Source organism: Primulina eburnea, chromosome 13 (assembly GCF_022965805.1).
Source record: "Primulina eburnea isolate SZY01 chromosome 13, ASM2296580v1, whole genome shotgun sequence".
NCBI lineage: Eukaryota > Viridiplantae > Streptophyta > Magnoliopsida > Lamiales > Gesneriaceae > Primulina > Primulina eburnea.
Window position 1 is genome coordinate 32,015,588 of NC_133113.1, and position 15,546 is coordinate 32,031,133.

Sequence of the window (15,546 nt, forward strand, 5' to 3'; positions counted from 1 at the left end):
CGGTATACTGAAATTTTCGGGCATTTTAAGATTTCAATTTCTATTTTGTTGTGTTCGGCTTCAGATATTTCGGTATATCGATATTTAGGTAACTTACTGATATAGTGCCGAAAGTTCGGTATTGGTATATATTTATTCATTACCGAAATTCGGTTCGATATCAGTATCCGATATTCCAATACGTATTTTTCGGTACAGTATTTGGTATTGTTTGGAAAATTCGGTATGCCGTACCAAACCACCCCTAAATTGACTTCACAATGACCTATGGGTGCGATACCACTATTGACTCATAGAACAACTCAAATGTCTACTGGGGAATTGATGTTGTGCAATCACACATTAAATGTGAAATTAATTTTTAGTTCGAAATAACTGAATTTCTTCATATTAATCTTCACAAGTTTTTAGACAATTTTCTTATTTGTTGGTAAGCCCAAATCATGAATAAAAATAAAAATGGTGTTTGATTTGATTATTTTTTTTAATAAAAAAATTGTTTAAAAAGGTCAGAAGTAAAGAATGTGGATTTTAGAATTCGTGATTTTAACCAGAATTTCTCCTCAAAATTGTAAAACTTTTCTTTTTCGGTACTTATAAAATACATTTTCTTACAAGAATCTACATGGTACATAACACAAATGAAATATCTAACTCCACATTTTAAAAGAAAGAAAATCACCAGCCAAATTAATACATGATTGATGATATTTTGTTTGCAAATGATAAAAATAAAGCCACACACACACACACCCCTGAAATACCTAACTCAATACTCTCCTTTGAAAAGAAATACAACTAGCTAGGCTCCAGCATTACTAAAACGGCTAAGTACTTGTCAAGTTGAATATCATCAAACATTCTTGTTTTTCATGCAAATATATGAAATCATCCTTAATTTGTGCCCATTTTCACATGGCCAGGCCAACTCGCTTTAAATTTTCAAACCACCATTTACTTTTTCTTATTTCGTATAAATGCCAATTGTACTGCTCTAATTATATTCCTACAATGACCAGTAGCCAAGAAGTGTACTGTATTATTCAGGAGTTACAAGGAAAGAGCGCGCGTGAACGTCAGTCTTTACCCAATAAAACACTGTCACACGAGAAGACTGAGTCTTTTTTCAGAAGAATTAATGGAAAGACAAAGAACACAAGTAATGTTTTGATCATGCATCTTCCATAATATGCAAAAAATTGTTGCTAAATGTGAGAAAAAGAAAAGGTGTGAAGATTAAGAAAGAATTATTTGTTTACCATTTTCTTGCGAGAGTAAAATCCAGGAACTAAGAGTTCCACGTTTAAAAAGAGAAGGAATTTCAGTACGCTTTACTTTATTACATACACATACAAATATACATACACTCAGACTCGATATTATTATATCCCACCTCCATCTTCCCTCAATTCCTTCTGCTATATATACATTCACTCGTCACACACAATTTACACAGATTTTTCTTGTAACACTGTGTGAAAAAGCAACAAACGGAAAAAATGGGAAGAGGGAGAGTGGAATTGAAGAGAATAGAGAACAAAATTAACAGACAGGTGACATTTTCTAAGAGAAGAAATGGGCTGTTGAAGAAAGCATATGAGCTCTCTGTACTTTGTGATGCTGAGGTTGCCCTAATAATCTTCTCTAGCAGGGGAAAGCTCTATGAATTTGGTAGCAATAGGTATATATACTATATGCATATAATATATACAAACATCTTTAAAAACAGGCATAACTCGCATAATTAAGGTTATTATTCTATGTGTGTACATCAAAATATCCATTCATATTATTTACATATATATGATGATTGTGTTGAACTTTGGTTTTCTGGTATGTTTTCGCATGTTTGATCAAATGGGCTTTCTATAAAATACCTAGAAACGCAAAAGATTGTAAATTGTGTCACAAAAACCTTCACAAAACGAAGAGATAACAAGAACTCCAGATCATGTCAAACTGGAGAACTCCTGTTAAGCTTTTGCAGCCATTTTCCCTGGGTATTGCTTTATTTCTTTAATTTTGTGTTGAACGTACCGCTTCTATTGTCTTCATCCACTTGTTTGGTTTTTGGAATTATATTTTTTCTTATGGTTTCAAGATTGATGCTTTTTCCTGTAAATCTTCCAATGAGAGATCGACACGTTTCATGGGTTTTCTGATAATCCCATGGATCAAGAGATCACACTGACGAGGTTCGTTGTGATTGTAAGGTGGTTGTTTAGTTTTGCTGAGGAGACTTCTCCTTGGACCTCTGTGCAAAATCTAGGGTTTCTCTCTCTCCTCTTTCTCTCTCTGTATTCTCCCCCTTTTCTTTCCTCCTCAGTTCTTAACATTTATTAGGGTTACCCAAAAAATGAAGCACTTTTCAGACCCTCTACAGAAAAAAGCTTCAGATGTTCTTCTTTCTTTATAATCCTCAGATTCTAGAGTTGATCTCTTCACGGGCTTTTGCCCTTTAAATCATGCTCTAGCACTTTTATCCATCGTTACATCGTGTACGATTATCAACAACCTGCATATTTTTATGATTCCGAATTAATAATTATTAAGACGGAGACTTGGACCTAACGCAACCCAAAATTAACTTGAAGATTTGTGTCCATATATAAAACTCTCGGAAATTTTATCCAACCGATCTGGTTCAACTAACAATAATTTGACCATGTTTTTAGAACGATTTGGATCTTTCAATATTAAAAGAGTTGAATATGCGTGTCTTGTGTGCTTTGTGAAGCAATGATTTCTGCTGTTACATTTTTTCCACATCTATCAGAACAGAAGGTGAGTGTTTTGGATTTCAAACAAGAACTTTAATATTTATACGTTAACAGAGTCACTGTGAAACGAAGTCATGTTTCCTTCCCCCTCCCCCCCCTGCCTGTGAATCGAAGTCATGTTTCCTTCCCCCCCCCCCCCCCCCGGCTATTTGATTTTATTTCCAGATTTTCAAGCCAAATTATGTTTCGGAGAAATATTTATCCCTTTTACTTCTTTTTTTTCTTCGGTTTATATATGGAATGTGATATTTTTTCATCATGATGAAAGAATGGGAATGGGAAGGAGGGCAATTCCGGCGAGGAACCCTCTCTCTCTATTTATCATTTTCTTATGATGGAATGCACATATTTTTTCCTAAGAAAAATATGATTTCTACCTTACTTTTTAAAATATAACTTTTATTTCATTCCTCTTTATTATATTTCTGCTCCTTTTTCTCGGGAGGGGTGTATGCTCCAGTTATTCTTACTTCTTTTCTCAGAATTTCTTGTTCCTCGTATGGATTTAGGCAACTTATTCACTCACTGGTTTTTGTCACACATTTTAGGATAAATTACCCTTTTTTTCCTGAAGGGAGGAAACAAAGAGAGATATGAAGCTAAATGTTAAAATGGTTCATCGTATACATATTTTTTAGTTTAATTTTTTCATCTCCTTACATTATACAATATGCTTTTGTTTTCTCTTCCATGTAATTCTCAATATTTCTCGTATATTAATAAATTAATTTATAGGATGTCAGAAAATTAGTCTTTATATCATTAATAATTTGCGAATACTGAAATAATATTTTATTTTTTGCAGTATCATGAGTACCCTTGAACGCTACCAGCGATGCTGCTTCAATCCTCATGACAACAGCATCGAACCAGTTCAAACACAGGTTTGCTTTAATCTGAACTTTCCTTTATTAATTTAATGCAATGATATATATTTTTTTTATAGTAGAAAACATCTGAGGTTGATAAATATTTTACATGGTTGAACTAATTTCATCATTTTGAATTTCGAAATTCTCGTTTAATTTATTTTGCGGTGTCAATACAGAACTGGTATCAAGAGGTCGCAAAATTAAAGGCCAAGTATGAATCGCTTCAACGGACTCAAAGGTCGTGTCTACGATTCTGTATCTATTATATTTATTTCTCTTTCGAAATTTTCTTAGTGTAATTTATCACTATTTTGCTATTTAGAAATTATAATTAGTAACGAGTTCAATTCTTCAAACAATATTAAATGACGACAGAAGCAAAAATTCCATTGAGATTTGAAGTTTTTACATTAATCATGATATAATCGATAAATTAATTAATATAGTAAAATACCTAAACTAAGATCATTAAATTCCTGCACAACTGAAACTCCGATCCCTTAAGGTGCATGTGCTTTTATATGTACATGAAATTATCTGAAACTGTATTTCTTAAAGTTGAAAATATTATTATAAATGAAATATATAGATTAAAATGTGAATATATTTAATCCTTTTTCTTTGTTTTAATTTTACCATAATCTCTGTATGAAAATTCTTGAAGCTTTTTTTTACAAGTAAATTCTTAAAGCTTTTGGTGTGCAGTAAAGTGATGAAGAAAATATTCATATTTCTGCTTTTATTATGCTTAAAATGATAATTTCGACATTGATAACTCTTGATTATATCATAGAGTAATTTCAGGTGCAGTTAAATAAAAAAGACATGTACTACAAAAAAAAATCAGTAGCTATTTAGAATTTGTTAATTAAAAGTTGTCTCCCTATTTAGTTCCTAAATCTTATAATTGTTTGTAATATTTTTCGGTCTTGGTCTAGTCTCCCACTTATAAGTTTTGTTTTAGCTAGAAGAATCAAGTAGGGTATTGTTTGGTACACTGGGTAAGAAAGTGATTGATAAATAATCATCATTATCCCACATTTGGTAACTTTTTAGAAAGCCCATGATAATATTATGAAAATGTGATAACTAATTTTATACAAGGATAAAATATCACTTTTATGATATGTGATAATTTTAATTTAATGATAAAAAACACCACAAATGACTTAATTGCCCTCAATATATAAAAATCATAAACACTATCGTTCTATTTTGTGAGTCAAGTCAAATATCAATTTTTAATGTTAATCGAGTGATATAAATAATTTTATTGATATTTATAAAAATCATTTATATAATTATTTCGAGTTCATTTATATAATTATCATATTATATAATATATAAAATTAGGTAGAAATAAATAAATCATGCAAGCAATGTCGGCGCATGAACAAATATGAAATATGAACTCAATCAACACCTTTGAAATTATAAAATTTATTATGATAAGGTTAATTTTGTCGTTACGATCTAATGTATAAATTTAATCACTCTTATTAAAATCATATCAAACATTAAATATAATATCCTACATCTTATTTATCCTTAACTTATCTTTATATTATATATCATATGTTTATCCTATCATGTATGTATAGGGATTTGCCAAACTCCCGTGCATTCGATGGTGGTGTTCTGCTGACTTATTAGATAGCAAAGTCTATATAGTATCTAATAATTAAGTTCTTTACGCACCCTCCCTAAATTTTTCAATACATACAGAACAAAAATTTCCTAAGAAATATACTCATGATTAATGATGCACATTAAGCAAAACCAAGTACTTAATATAATTGATAATTTTAACTCAATATTAATGTATACATATATGTGTGTGTGGGTGTGTTAACATTTAAACTAAATAATGAAGGCATCTGCTTGGGGAAGATCTTGGGCCATTGAGTGTGAAAGAGTTGCAGAATCTTGAAAAACAACTAGAAGGAGCTCTTGCCCAAGCCAGGCAAAGAAAGGTACTGATTATTATTTGCTAGGCGCTATGAGCTAAAGATCATGAGTTAAATCGCGATGAAATATATAATTTGATTATTTTCGAATCTAGAAGAAAATCATCGATCAAAATACCAATAATAAATAACATATAACAAGAATTATTTATTTATATAAGTGCACTTGATAATGAGTCTCTTGTTCTCCTTTCATAAAACATGCGCAGACACAAATTATGCTGGAACAAATGGAAGAGCTTCGCAGAAAGGTGATCCTAGGAAAATTCTCACATTGTTACTCCACTTTCGTGTTTCAAAATCTTAGATTTATTTCTAGTCGATCGATGAACAACTTATAAAGTATTTTCACGGGACAAAATCTATGCTGGAGATTAATAAATCTTTGGTTCGCTAGCGAAATTCCGAAACATCATCTACTACAAGCCAATGTTAACGATAAACTTGACTGATACTTGCAGGAGCGCCAACTAGGAGACATGAACAAGCAGCTCAAGATGAAGGTTTCACAGGAAATGTCATCGGTATATGAATTTTTACTGGTTACGTTATAAGTAAAATTAATTACGAAAATATCTACACAAATCAGTTTTTTACATGAATGAAATAAATTAAACCAAAATTAAACTACAAAAATATTTTATTAGATATAACTTCTTAAAATATTTTAATTTTTAAATGAAAGTAAGAATAATTTTCTATTTGGATGTAACATATAATTAACATATAATATAACTCATGTATCGGCTTGCCATTAATGCAATTGCAGCTAGAGGCTGAAGGACAAGGTCTGAGAACACTCCCCTTCCCATGGAACACCGACCCGCCGGTTGGAACCAGCAATTGTTTCGTTCAAATTCCGGCATCCAACCCTATGGAAATCGAACAGGAGCCTTTCCTCCAAATAGGGTATATTCAAATGAGTATATACGTAATATGTGTGTGCACATATAAACCCTACTTCTATATCTGTTGTAGGCGATCGACGAAAGGATGACCCTTGAACTTTTTCTTATAGGTATCAACACTATAATCTTGGAGAAGCATCGTCCGTTCGAAGAAACATGGATGTTGACAATAATATTATCCAGGGGTGGACGCTCTAATAAAATCTGGTTAATTTAATTTTGAAGTATTAAAATGCTTGTGGTTATGAATCCCATTTGACTGCTTAAATGACTGGAATGTATTCGAGTCTTTGTTGTACGTAATTATGATCAAGCAGCATATATATATAGAATATTGTTCTTGTGAACCGAAGAATGAATATTTGGCTTTTGAATAATCAAGGAAGTTGGTGACCCGATGACAGAGGAGCCGGCTGCCAAAGCCCCGGTGAACGAGTTACGTTGCATCTAGATCATTAGACCCTTCTCTTAGAGTTAATCACTACTCTTCGTGCCGGCGCTGGCCAAAGCATCAGGATGATATGACAATTGTTCCGGCACCGTGTACCACCAGATTTTACTTTCATATAATTTGTCCTTAAAGGTCATAAATTTGTTGGGTTGAAATTAATCTTAACTAATTTAGTATACATCCCAAAGGTACATGCAAAACAGGCCGTGCCAAATATTTTTGTTTTCCTCTCAAAATTAATAATATCGTCCAATGGAATTAATGCCATAACATGGAAAATACATTTTCATAAGGCCAAGAATTAACATGCATGGAAAATACATTTTATTTATATAGTATTATTATATATTAAATACAATAAATTTCCAGGCTTTCGTGTACTTATTTTCGAGCAATAGTTCGTGAATATGTTTGAATATTTCATACTGATTCAAATTCGAGCTTTAATTCGAAACTAATTAAATGATTTTTTTAAAAAAATTCGAGATTTGAAGCGAGCTCAAACTCGAATCGTTTAAATCTGAGTCGAATTCGAGCTATAAATTTTTCGTCATATTCAACTCGATCCTTTTTTTTTTCACAACTTCAAATTGGTTCACAGTTCTCATATTATTTTTATGACAAGGGAAAATTGTAGTTTTAATCTTATAAATTTAGCTATTTTGGATTTTTTATTATGTAACGTGTCAAAATTTGAATTTTATATAGTAATTTAGATTTTTTTGGGTTTAGTTTTTACACGAAGCAATTAAATATATTGAATATTGTTTATTTGACACTAATGCTTTCCTAGATGACTTATGTGACGAGAAATGAGAATAAAGCCTATAAAGAATGATGTTACACGACGCTTCGATCAAGATTATCTTCTATAAGCATATAAAGAATGATGTTTGTGGTATATATGCCAAGTTAACTTGTAGCTTGAACAAGTAAAAATCATTTAAAAAAAAGTCACTAATTCCTATAGATAATACAAGTAATTGCATTTTCTTATCTGATAATCGGCTTGTCCTAATAAAGTAATATTCTTACCAATTGAATCAAAAGTTGTTACGACGTATCATCAATACAAAATATATGAAGTCAATTTCATTTATTAATTTAGAAGAGAAAATTCCAAGAAATATAATTACACATGATAAAAGTAGGTTTGCGTTATATAAAAGAAATCGATGACTTGTTCCACTCGTCCTTGCTAAATTCTCCCCCCTAAGCTCCTTGTTTGTTTTCTTTTTCTATGTAAATTTTGTGTTTGCAAATGCTTAATTTTATTTATTTATTTTTAATAATGTATGTTAAACCTTTCAACCTAAATTATGAGATATCCATCGTTATCCTAGAAAATATTGTTAGCCAATTAAGGTTATCGAAATATTATCTTGACTATGGTTTTAAGTTTGAAGCAGCAGATTGTTATTGCTTGAAAGTTACTGCAAAATAAATAAAAGATAAAATTACAATTTTGGTATCATATGTTTGCTTCGTTGAGAATTTGGTCTTCAATTATATCAAATTTCAGTTTTAATCGTCCATCTTTTTATTTTTTTTTACTATTTAAGTCATTTTTAATTTGGAACGCCGATGTGACATTACAAATATCAACGTCGCACATGTGTTATATCGGGAAAAGAGGTTAGGCTACAAAAAAAACAAAAAAAAAACAAACAAACATAGCGGACACAAATATAATTTGATAACATAAACCAAGAAAATCGCAAAAAGACATATATAGGACCAAAACATACAATTTTCCCGATCATATATATTTCTTGTCTTTTATTTTTTAGGAAAAATTACAATTTTAGTCCTGTAAGTAGGCTTATTTGTGCTTTTAGTCCTTTAACTTGTTAATGTTTGGTTTTAACCCAATAACTTGAATTTTTTTTGTCTTTTTTTTTCACTTGCAACCACTAAATCTATTAAATATTACATATTTGACATAGATGATATCCTACATGGTTCATATTGCTAGAATAAAAACTATATTATACACATTAAAAATGTCTAAGAAAAAAATAAAAGGAAACAACAAATTTTTTTCTTCTCATTTTGAAATATTATTTATCGTTTTGCTTTATTTTTCCTCTTTTTAGGAAATCATTAGTGCCAAAAAAGCAATATTAGATGTGTTTAATGACTTCTAGCCTGTGAAAAAATGACTAAAAAAAATTCATGCTATTGAATGAATATCAAACATTGTTAAGCTCCGGACTAATTAAACTCAAAATATGCCAAATTACAAGACTGAAGTGCAATTTTATTTTTGTTTACCAAAGAAACGTCAAGATGGGATTATTTCGAATCCTTTGAACAAATACTTACGTGCATTTGAGTTGTGGTTATTTTTCACATAATTAACATTGATTTAAATTTGGAAGTCTCTTTCTGAAATTTTATGGATTATTCTGTACGCCTTAATATTACTTTCATTTTAATCCAAGTTTTTCTCCGATAAACTAGTTCTTTTTTTTTTTTAAATATTTGTGTTTGATGTTGGATTTGTAAGCTTTGATTTTGTTTTTCAAAAAATTTGTGACTTTATTTTTAGCACATAGTTTGTGATTAATATGGCTATTGATTTATTTGATGCCAAAGTGACCTATTTATTTTTACATCTTCATTTCTATATAAATGCTCATAAACCCAAAAATAAAGGGTTGTAAATTTAATACACATGACTTTGATATGATATAATATTTTAATATTCTTTAACTAAACAGATAAATCTTATTGCTACATCATGACGAAAAAAGGGTTTTGAGTGCCTTTTGTACATGTTAAAAATTAAGAAGTCACCTGAGGTTAATGATCATAATTTATACTATATATAATGGTAGGGGTCCGTAGTGATACGACTTTGTAACACAAATTAATTTTTATGAAAATATCATTATCTATTTAGATAATTAATTTTTTAATATAATGTACTTATAACTACAATTTCTATTTCACTTAAAAAAATCAAACATTCATATATTATTTTTACAAATTATATGTTTAATATAATTTCATTATCTTTATCCAAATAATAATTAAAAAATATAAATAAATTTTATAATTAACTCAATCTATTAATAATAACGATAATTATTCATATATATATATATATATATATATATATATGTAATAATCAGTGTGTTTATATAGTATTAATTAAGATTGTGTCAACTGATACAAACTCTAGGCTCTAATCCCGTACATTTTATTTCTCATTCTTATAATTGACACGTACAGAGAGATACATATATATAGCATATCTATATCTATATAGGATTTAGGGGCATGCCGATACTTTTTCTTCCCAAAATAGCATTTCCCCTTTAATATTTTTTGGGAAAATAACCTTTTTTTGTTCAACAACTTATTTTTTTTTAAGTTTATCAACTTTTCAATTTTTGGTCTTGGATAACTCCTAAATTTTGGTTATTTTGATGATCTATCTACCACTGGAATGTTCATTTTTTGTCCAAAAACACTGATTAGACGTTGGTTAAAGCCAAAATTGCAAAAAATTTGCAGATTTCTTTATTTTGAAGGAAAATCAATTTATTTGGAAGCTAATTGACACAAAAAATATAACTAATCAAAGAAACTTTTTAAGTTTTATGCATCCATCAGAACCATACAAAGTTTGTGACAACAAATTGTGCTTTAATCATCATAAAATCAACGATTTTTTACGAGAATTGAACATTTCAGTGGTAGATGAATCAAAACAGCCGAAATTCAAAAGTTTTTATACAATTAAGATTTAAAAAAAACTGAAAAATTAATTAACCTAAAAAAAAAAAACAATTTGCTGGACCATAAAAATATTTTCCCTTGTTTTCAAAGGAAACAACATAGGTATACTATTTTATAAAGCTTTTAATTTCTTCCCAAAATACTCTTTCCCCCACAACAACATTTTCAAAAGAAAACGACATAGTAAAGCAAAAAATGAAACTGAAACATTAATTTTGCATTAAAAAGTTTACTCTAACCACGCTATAATTTCACACAAATATTATATACAAATTCATCTTATATATTTTATATTAAAATTTAATCTACGTGAATGTATATGAATTTATTATATTTACAGTACTATTTTGATATAAAATTTATTACGTATTTTACAATCGTTTATGGTTGCAATATTGGATCAAATTATGGAAATGAACAATCAGGATTGTGTAGGAATTAAGAGCTTAAAGATTACTGTCCCCTCATAATCAAGCTTTATTGATCTTTCTTCTAAGGTTTCACAATCCTCTTCCTAATCTCTTTCAATGCATGACTAAGAGTAAAGCTATAGTCTAATAGATTACTGTTCATGGAAAGTTCTGTTGCTTCTTCCCCTGTAATTCCTTCAAACCATATTATTTAAATGCCAGTTCGTTCACTCTTCAACAATAACATCCAGGGAGATTTGAATTCAAAGGCTAAAAATGTATCTTTTACTTCTCTTCACCTTTACATGTCTTTTACCAGCAAATTATGGGAATGTGCAGAAGGTCGTCACCTATTGCAGCTTCATTTTCTTGGATGATTTAGTGTTATTTTCTACGTTTTGTGGGATTTGCCATGTTACGCCATGTGTTCTAGTTTTTGCAGGAATTCTACATCGTTTTCTTGAAAGACCATCCGGTGAGTGGAAGATCGATTCTTGACACACATCTCAATGTCCTCTCGTCCATAAAGGAAATTAGGTGGGTTTTTCTACTAGTCCCTCTCCATGTTCAGGTGGTTTTCATGCAATTATACATGCAAGAAGCTTCTATTATATCACATAATTGAGCGGGAATGTCCAAATAGACTCGTTGTTTAATCATCTTATTATTTACATCAGTATGTTTCGCTGACACAGTGAACAAGGTGCTTCCGAGTCTCTTGTTTATAGCTACACAAGAAGTTTAAATGCATTTGCAGCTAAGCTTTCTGAAGATGAAGCCAGGAAGTTGTCCGGTATGTGACATATATATATTTTTGTGTGGTGTGTGTGTACCGTGTGTAGTACATCTTGAATACGTATTTTTTGTTACACCTGTGTTGAAACGGCTGCGGGATATTTTTAGACATGGATGAAGTAGTTTCGGTTTTTCCTAACCGATACCGGAAACTACACACCACCAGATCATGGGAATTCCTAGGACTGACCCCAGATTCGAAAAGGAAGTTAGAAGTTGAGAGCGATGTCATAGTAGGCCTATTAGACACAGGTAAATTTAATGTCATTTCAACAATTTTACTTTTTATGTATCATCATTCAATCTAATCCATGTGTCGACATGTTGCAATTCTAAGTAGCACATGCCGCTGAGTTAAGACATTGAACAATATGCAATCTCACTTCTGTGCCAGGAATCACCCCACAATCTGATAGCTTTAAGGATGATGGTCTTGGCCCTCCACCAGCAAAATGGAAAGGAAGTTGTAAACATTTCACAAATTTTTCAGGATGTAACAAGTAACTTCATGCTCATCTGTTAATTCATTTCGATTTGTCGTATTTAGATTTACTTCGAATATAACATGCAATTTTTTTTTCATATTTTATGAATTTATAATGTGTCCCTGAAGCAAACTTATTGGAGCAAAGTATTTCAAGCTAGATAAACAACACGACCCCAATGATATATTGTCGCCGGTAGACGTAGATGGCCACGGCACACATACTTCATCTACTCTAGCTGGTCGTCTCGTTCCAAATGCTAGCGTTTTTGGGCTACGACAAGGCACAGCGCGTGGGGGGGTGCCTTCTGCTCGGGTGGCTATTTACAAAGTTTGTTGGGCGAACTCGGGATGTGCAGATATGGACATTCTGGCTGCGTTTGATGCTGCTATTAGTGATGGAGTAGACATAATTTCCATCTCAATAGGAGGGGCAACGGCAAGTTACACAAACGATTCAATATCAGTTGGAGCTTTTCGCGCCATGAGGAAAGGGATTCTTACTGTGGCTTCGGCTGGGAATGATGGACCGAGTCGTGGCACTGTTGCAAATCACGCGCCTTGGATCCTAACAGTGGCTGCTAGTGGGATCGATCGACAGTTGAGGAGCAAAGTAGTATTAGGCAATGGCCTGACTGTATCAGTAAGATTAGCATCGATAAATATAGTTGAAACAGCTCAAAAACCATTCCTCAAAACGTAAATCTGATCATGTATCATGTATGCAGGGAATCGGGGTAAACACGTTTGAGCCAGAAAAAAAGTCGTATCCTCTAGCAAGTGGGGTCGATTTGTCTATGAATTCCGAAACTAAAGAAGAGTCGAGGTACTGTCTCGAAAATTCGATGGATCCGAGAAAGGTAGAAGGGAAGATTGTTTATTGCAAGCTACAAGCTTGGGGTGCCGATTCTGTGATCAAACGTTTGGGAGGGATTGGAACAGTGGTCGAGAGTGACTTGTTTCAGGACGTGGCACAAATATTCATGGCTCCGGCGACTATGGTGAATACGACCATAGGGAAGCAGATCAACGACTATATTCGTTCGACAAGGTAAATAAATACATTAACTTGTTCTGATATCAACCAGAAAGCAAAAGTTTGTAAATATTTTTAAGTCTTTAGTTTAGAACAATGTTACTCTTGCCGATTACAGATCAACGTCTGCTGTTATATACAAATCGGAGGAAATTGAAATCCGTTCTCCTGTCACAGCCTCATTTTCGTCCAGGGGTCCAAATCCTGGGTCACAACACCTTCTCAAGGTATGAATTGAATATATGAAAGTTGCGTAGTTTATGGTCTTTTTTTGTAACTAGCTTCTGATAAAACAAGGAACAGCCTGATATTGCAGCTCCTGGAATTGATATCCTAGCATCATATACTCCATTGAATTCGCTAACCGGATTGAAAGGCGACACCCAACGCTCGAAGTTCACCTTCATGTCCGGTACCTCGATGTCATGTCCACACGTAGGTGGCGCAGCTGCCTATGTGAAGTCATTTCACCCTGACTGGTCCCCAGCAGCAATTAAATCTGCCATCATGACTACGGGTATATCTTGAATCATTTCTTTGCATTTTCGACTAGCTAGCAACTAATCCACGCGCAGTTCATTATCAAAGTTCACCCCTGCTTTCATTAATCGTCCAACATCGATTCCTCTTTGCAGCAACACAAATGAGTTCAAGACTAGATAAAGATGCAGAATTCTCATATGGGTCAGGCCAGCTCAATCCCACCCGAGCAAGATCCCCTGGACTAATATACGACTTGGATGCAATCTCGTACATTCAGTTTCTGTGTCACGAAGGCTACAAGGAGTCGGAGTTAGGGACTTTACTCCACCAGGGACCGATAAATTGTTCAAAACTGATTCCACCAGATGGGGAAGATGCTCTAAATTATCCCACCATGCAACTTTCATTGAAGAGTGATAAGGATACAACGATAGGCGTTTTCCGAAGGAGGGTCACCAACGTTGGGCCGCCTGTTTCTGTGTATAATGCCACTGTCAGGGCTCCATCAGGAGTGGTCATAGTGGTGAAACCAATGATTCTGTCATTCACTCGGGCGCAGCAGAAACGAAGCTTCAAAGTGGTGGTGAAGGCGAAACCGAAAACGAATCCCCACGCTGTGCTTAGATCAGGTTCACTTACATGGAGAAGCTTTCATCACAGTGTGAGGAGTCCCATTGTCATTGCTGATACATTGGATGAATAGATATATATATCTATGTGTACACAAGGCCTATCAATATTTGCAAGTGACATGAATGGCTCTCTTGATTGAAGCTGCTTTTACAAAAATCAGGCAATGTTTGGTTAAGCCATTTAAAATCTTAGCATTTTCCCTATCAAAAACAAACGAAGATCATTTACTATTTTCAATATGTCAATTAAGTACAAATTAGTAAATAAGAATTATTTGATATGTGTTAGAATGAGTAATTAACTTTTAAATATTAGCTTGTCATATTAGATTCATTTCATTTTTGCTTCAAATATTTTTTCTCAATCTCAATTATTCAAGCATTACTAATGAAGAAAGTGAAAAGTACTGTTAATCAATTTTGCAGAATAAAATATGTAAGATATTAGTAAAAAAAAAACCGTTATGCAAATCTTAGATAAAAAATATATTTTGAAAAAATTTAAAATAATCTACATAAAACAAACAAAGATTATTATCCGAAATTATCCATTATTTTAGAAAAAATGCAAAAATTTGTGTGAGACAATATCACATATCGTATTTTGTGCGACATATCTCTTATTTGGATCATCCATGAAAAAATATTACTTTTTATATTAAGAGTATTAATTTTTATTGTGAATATCAGTATGGTTGACATGTCTCACATATAAAGATTCGTAAGATCGTCTTACAAGAGACCTACTCTTACAAAAGATAAACTATATACGAAATTTGGAATATAAGAATCAAATTTGTTTTTTAGTTAAAAGAAATAATTGTTACATTCGCATTTTAAATTCGAAAACTCGTTTCAAACTTGTGACGATAAAAGAATTATCGAGTCCGTTAAAATTTGAAATATATAGTCGAGAAATATCATTTAAATAAAATATAAAAATTGTTATTACGTAAACAAATGTGTTACTGCTTGTGATTA

The 15,546-nt window shown here is 32.0% G+C and overlaps 2 protein-coding genes across 2 annotated transcripts; both read left to right on the top strand.

The window, feature by feature from the left end:
* Nucleotides 1–1,386: 1,386 nt before the first annotated feature.
* On the top strand, nt 1,387–6,956 carry LOC140809672 (agamous-like MADS-box protein MADS3). Its single transcript, XM_073167370.1, has 8 exons — nt 1,387–1,681; nt 3,586–3,664; nt 3,829–3,890; nt 5,526–5,625; nt 5,829–5,870; nt 6,081–6,143; nt 6,389–6,528; nt 6,638–6,956. The coding sequence occupies exons 1-8, from the start codon at nt 1,500–1,502 to the stop codon at nt 6,723–6,725; spliced, it is 756 nt and encodes a 251-aa protein (XP_073023471.1). The 5' UTR covers nt 1,387–1,499; the 3' UTR covers nt 6,726–6,956.
* A 4,417-nt stretch (nt 6,957–11,373) lies between these two features.
* Nucleotides 11,374–14,803, top strand: LOC140810761 (subtilisin-like protease SBT4.14). The gene is made up of 10 exons (XM_073168644.1): nt 11,374–11,477; nt 11,578–11,672; nt 11,831–11,928; nt 12,039–12,182; nt 12,325–12,430; nt 12,544–13,057; nt 13,143–13,465; nt 13,569–13,677; nt 13,754–13,967; nt 14,086–14,803. Exons 1-10 carry the CDS (start codon nt 11,412–11,414, stop codon nt 14,634–14,636), a joined length of 2,220 nt encoding a protein of 739 aa, XP_073024745.1. The 5' UTR covers nt 11,374–11,411; the 3' UTR covers nt 14,637–14,803.
* The last annotated feature ends 743 nt before the right edge of the window (nt 14,804–15,546 follow it).

Excerpts from the sequence above, each read along its gene's own strand:
- LOC140809672 (XM_073167370.1), top strand. The coding sequence starts at position 1,500 with ATGGGAAGAGGGAGAGTGGAATTGAAGAGAATAGAGAACAAAATTAAC. Across the intron at positions 3,891-5,525 it reads TCGCTTCAACGGACTCAAAG|GCATCTGCTTGGGGAAGATC; the intron begins GTCGTGTCTACG and ends TAAATAATGAAG. Across the intron at positions 5,871-6,080 it reads TGGAAGAGCTTCGCAGAAAG|GAGCGCCAACTAGGAGACAT; the intron begins GTGATCCTAGGA and ends TGATACTTGCAG.
- LOC140810761 (XM_073168644.1), top strand. The coding sequence starts at position 11,412 with ATGTATCTTTTACTTCTCTTCACCTTTACATGTCTTTTACCAGCAAAT. Across the intron at positions 11,478-11,577 it reads ATTATGGGAATGTGCAGAAG|GAATTCTACATCGTTTTCTT; the intron begins GTCGTCACCTAT and ends TAGTTTTTGCAG. Across the intron at positions 13,678-13,753 it reads GGTCACAACACCTTCTCAAG|CCTGATATTGCAGCTCCTGG; the intron begins GTATGAATTGAA and ends AACAAGGAACAG.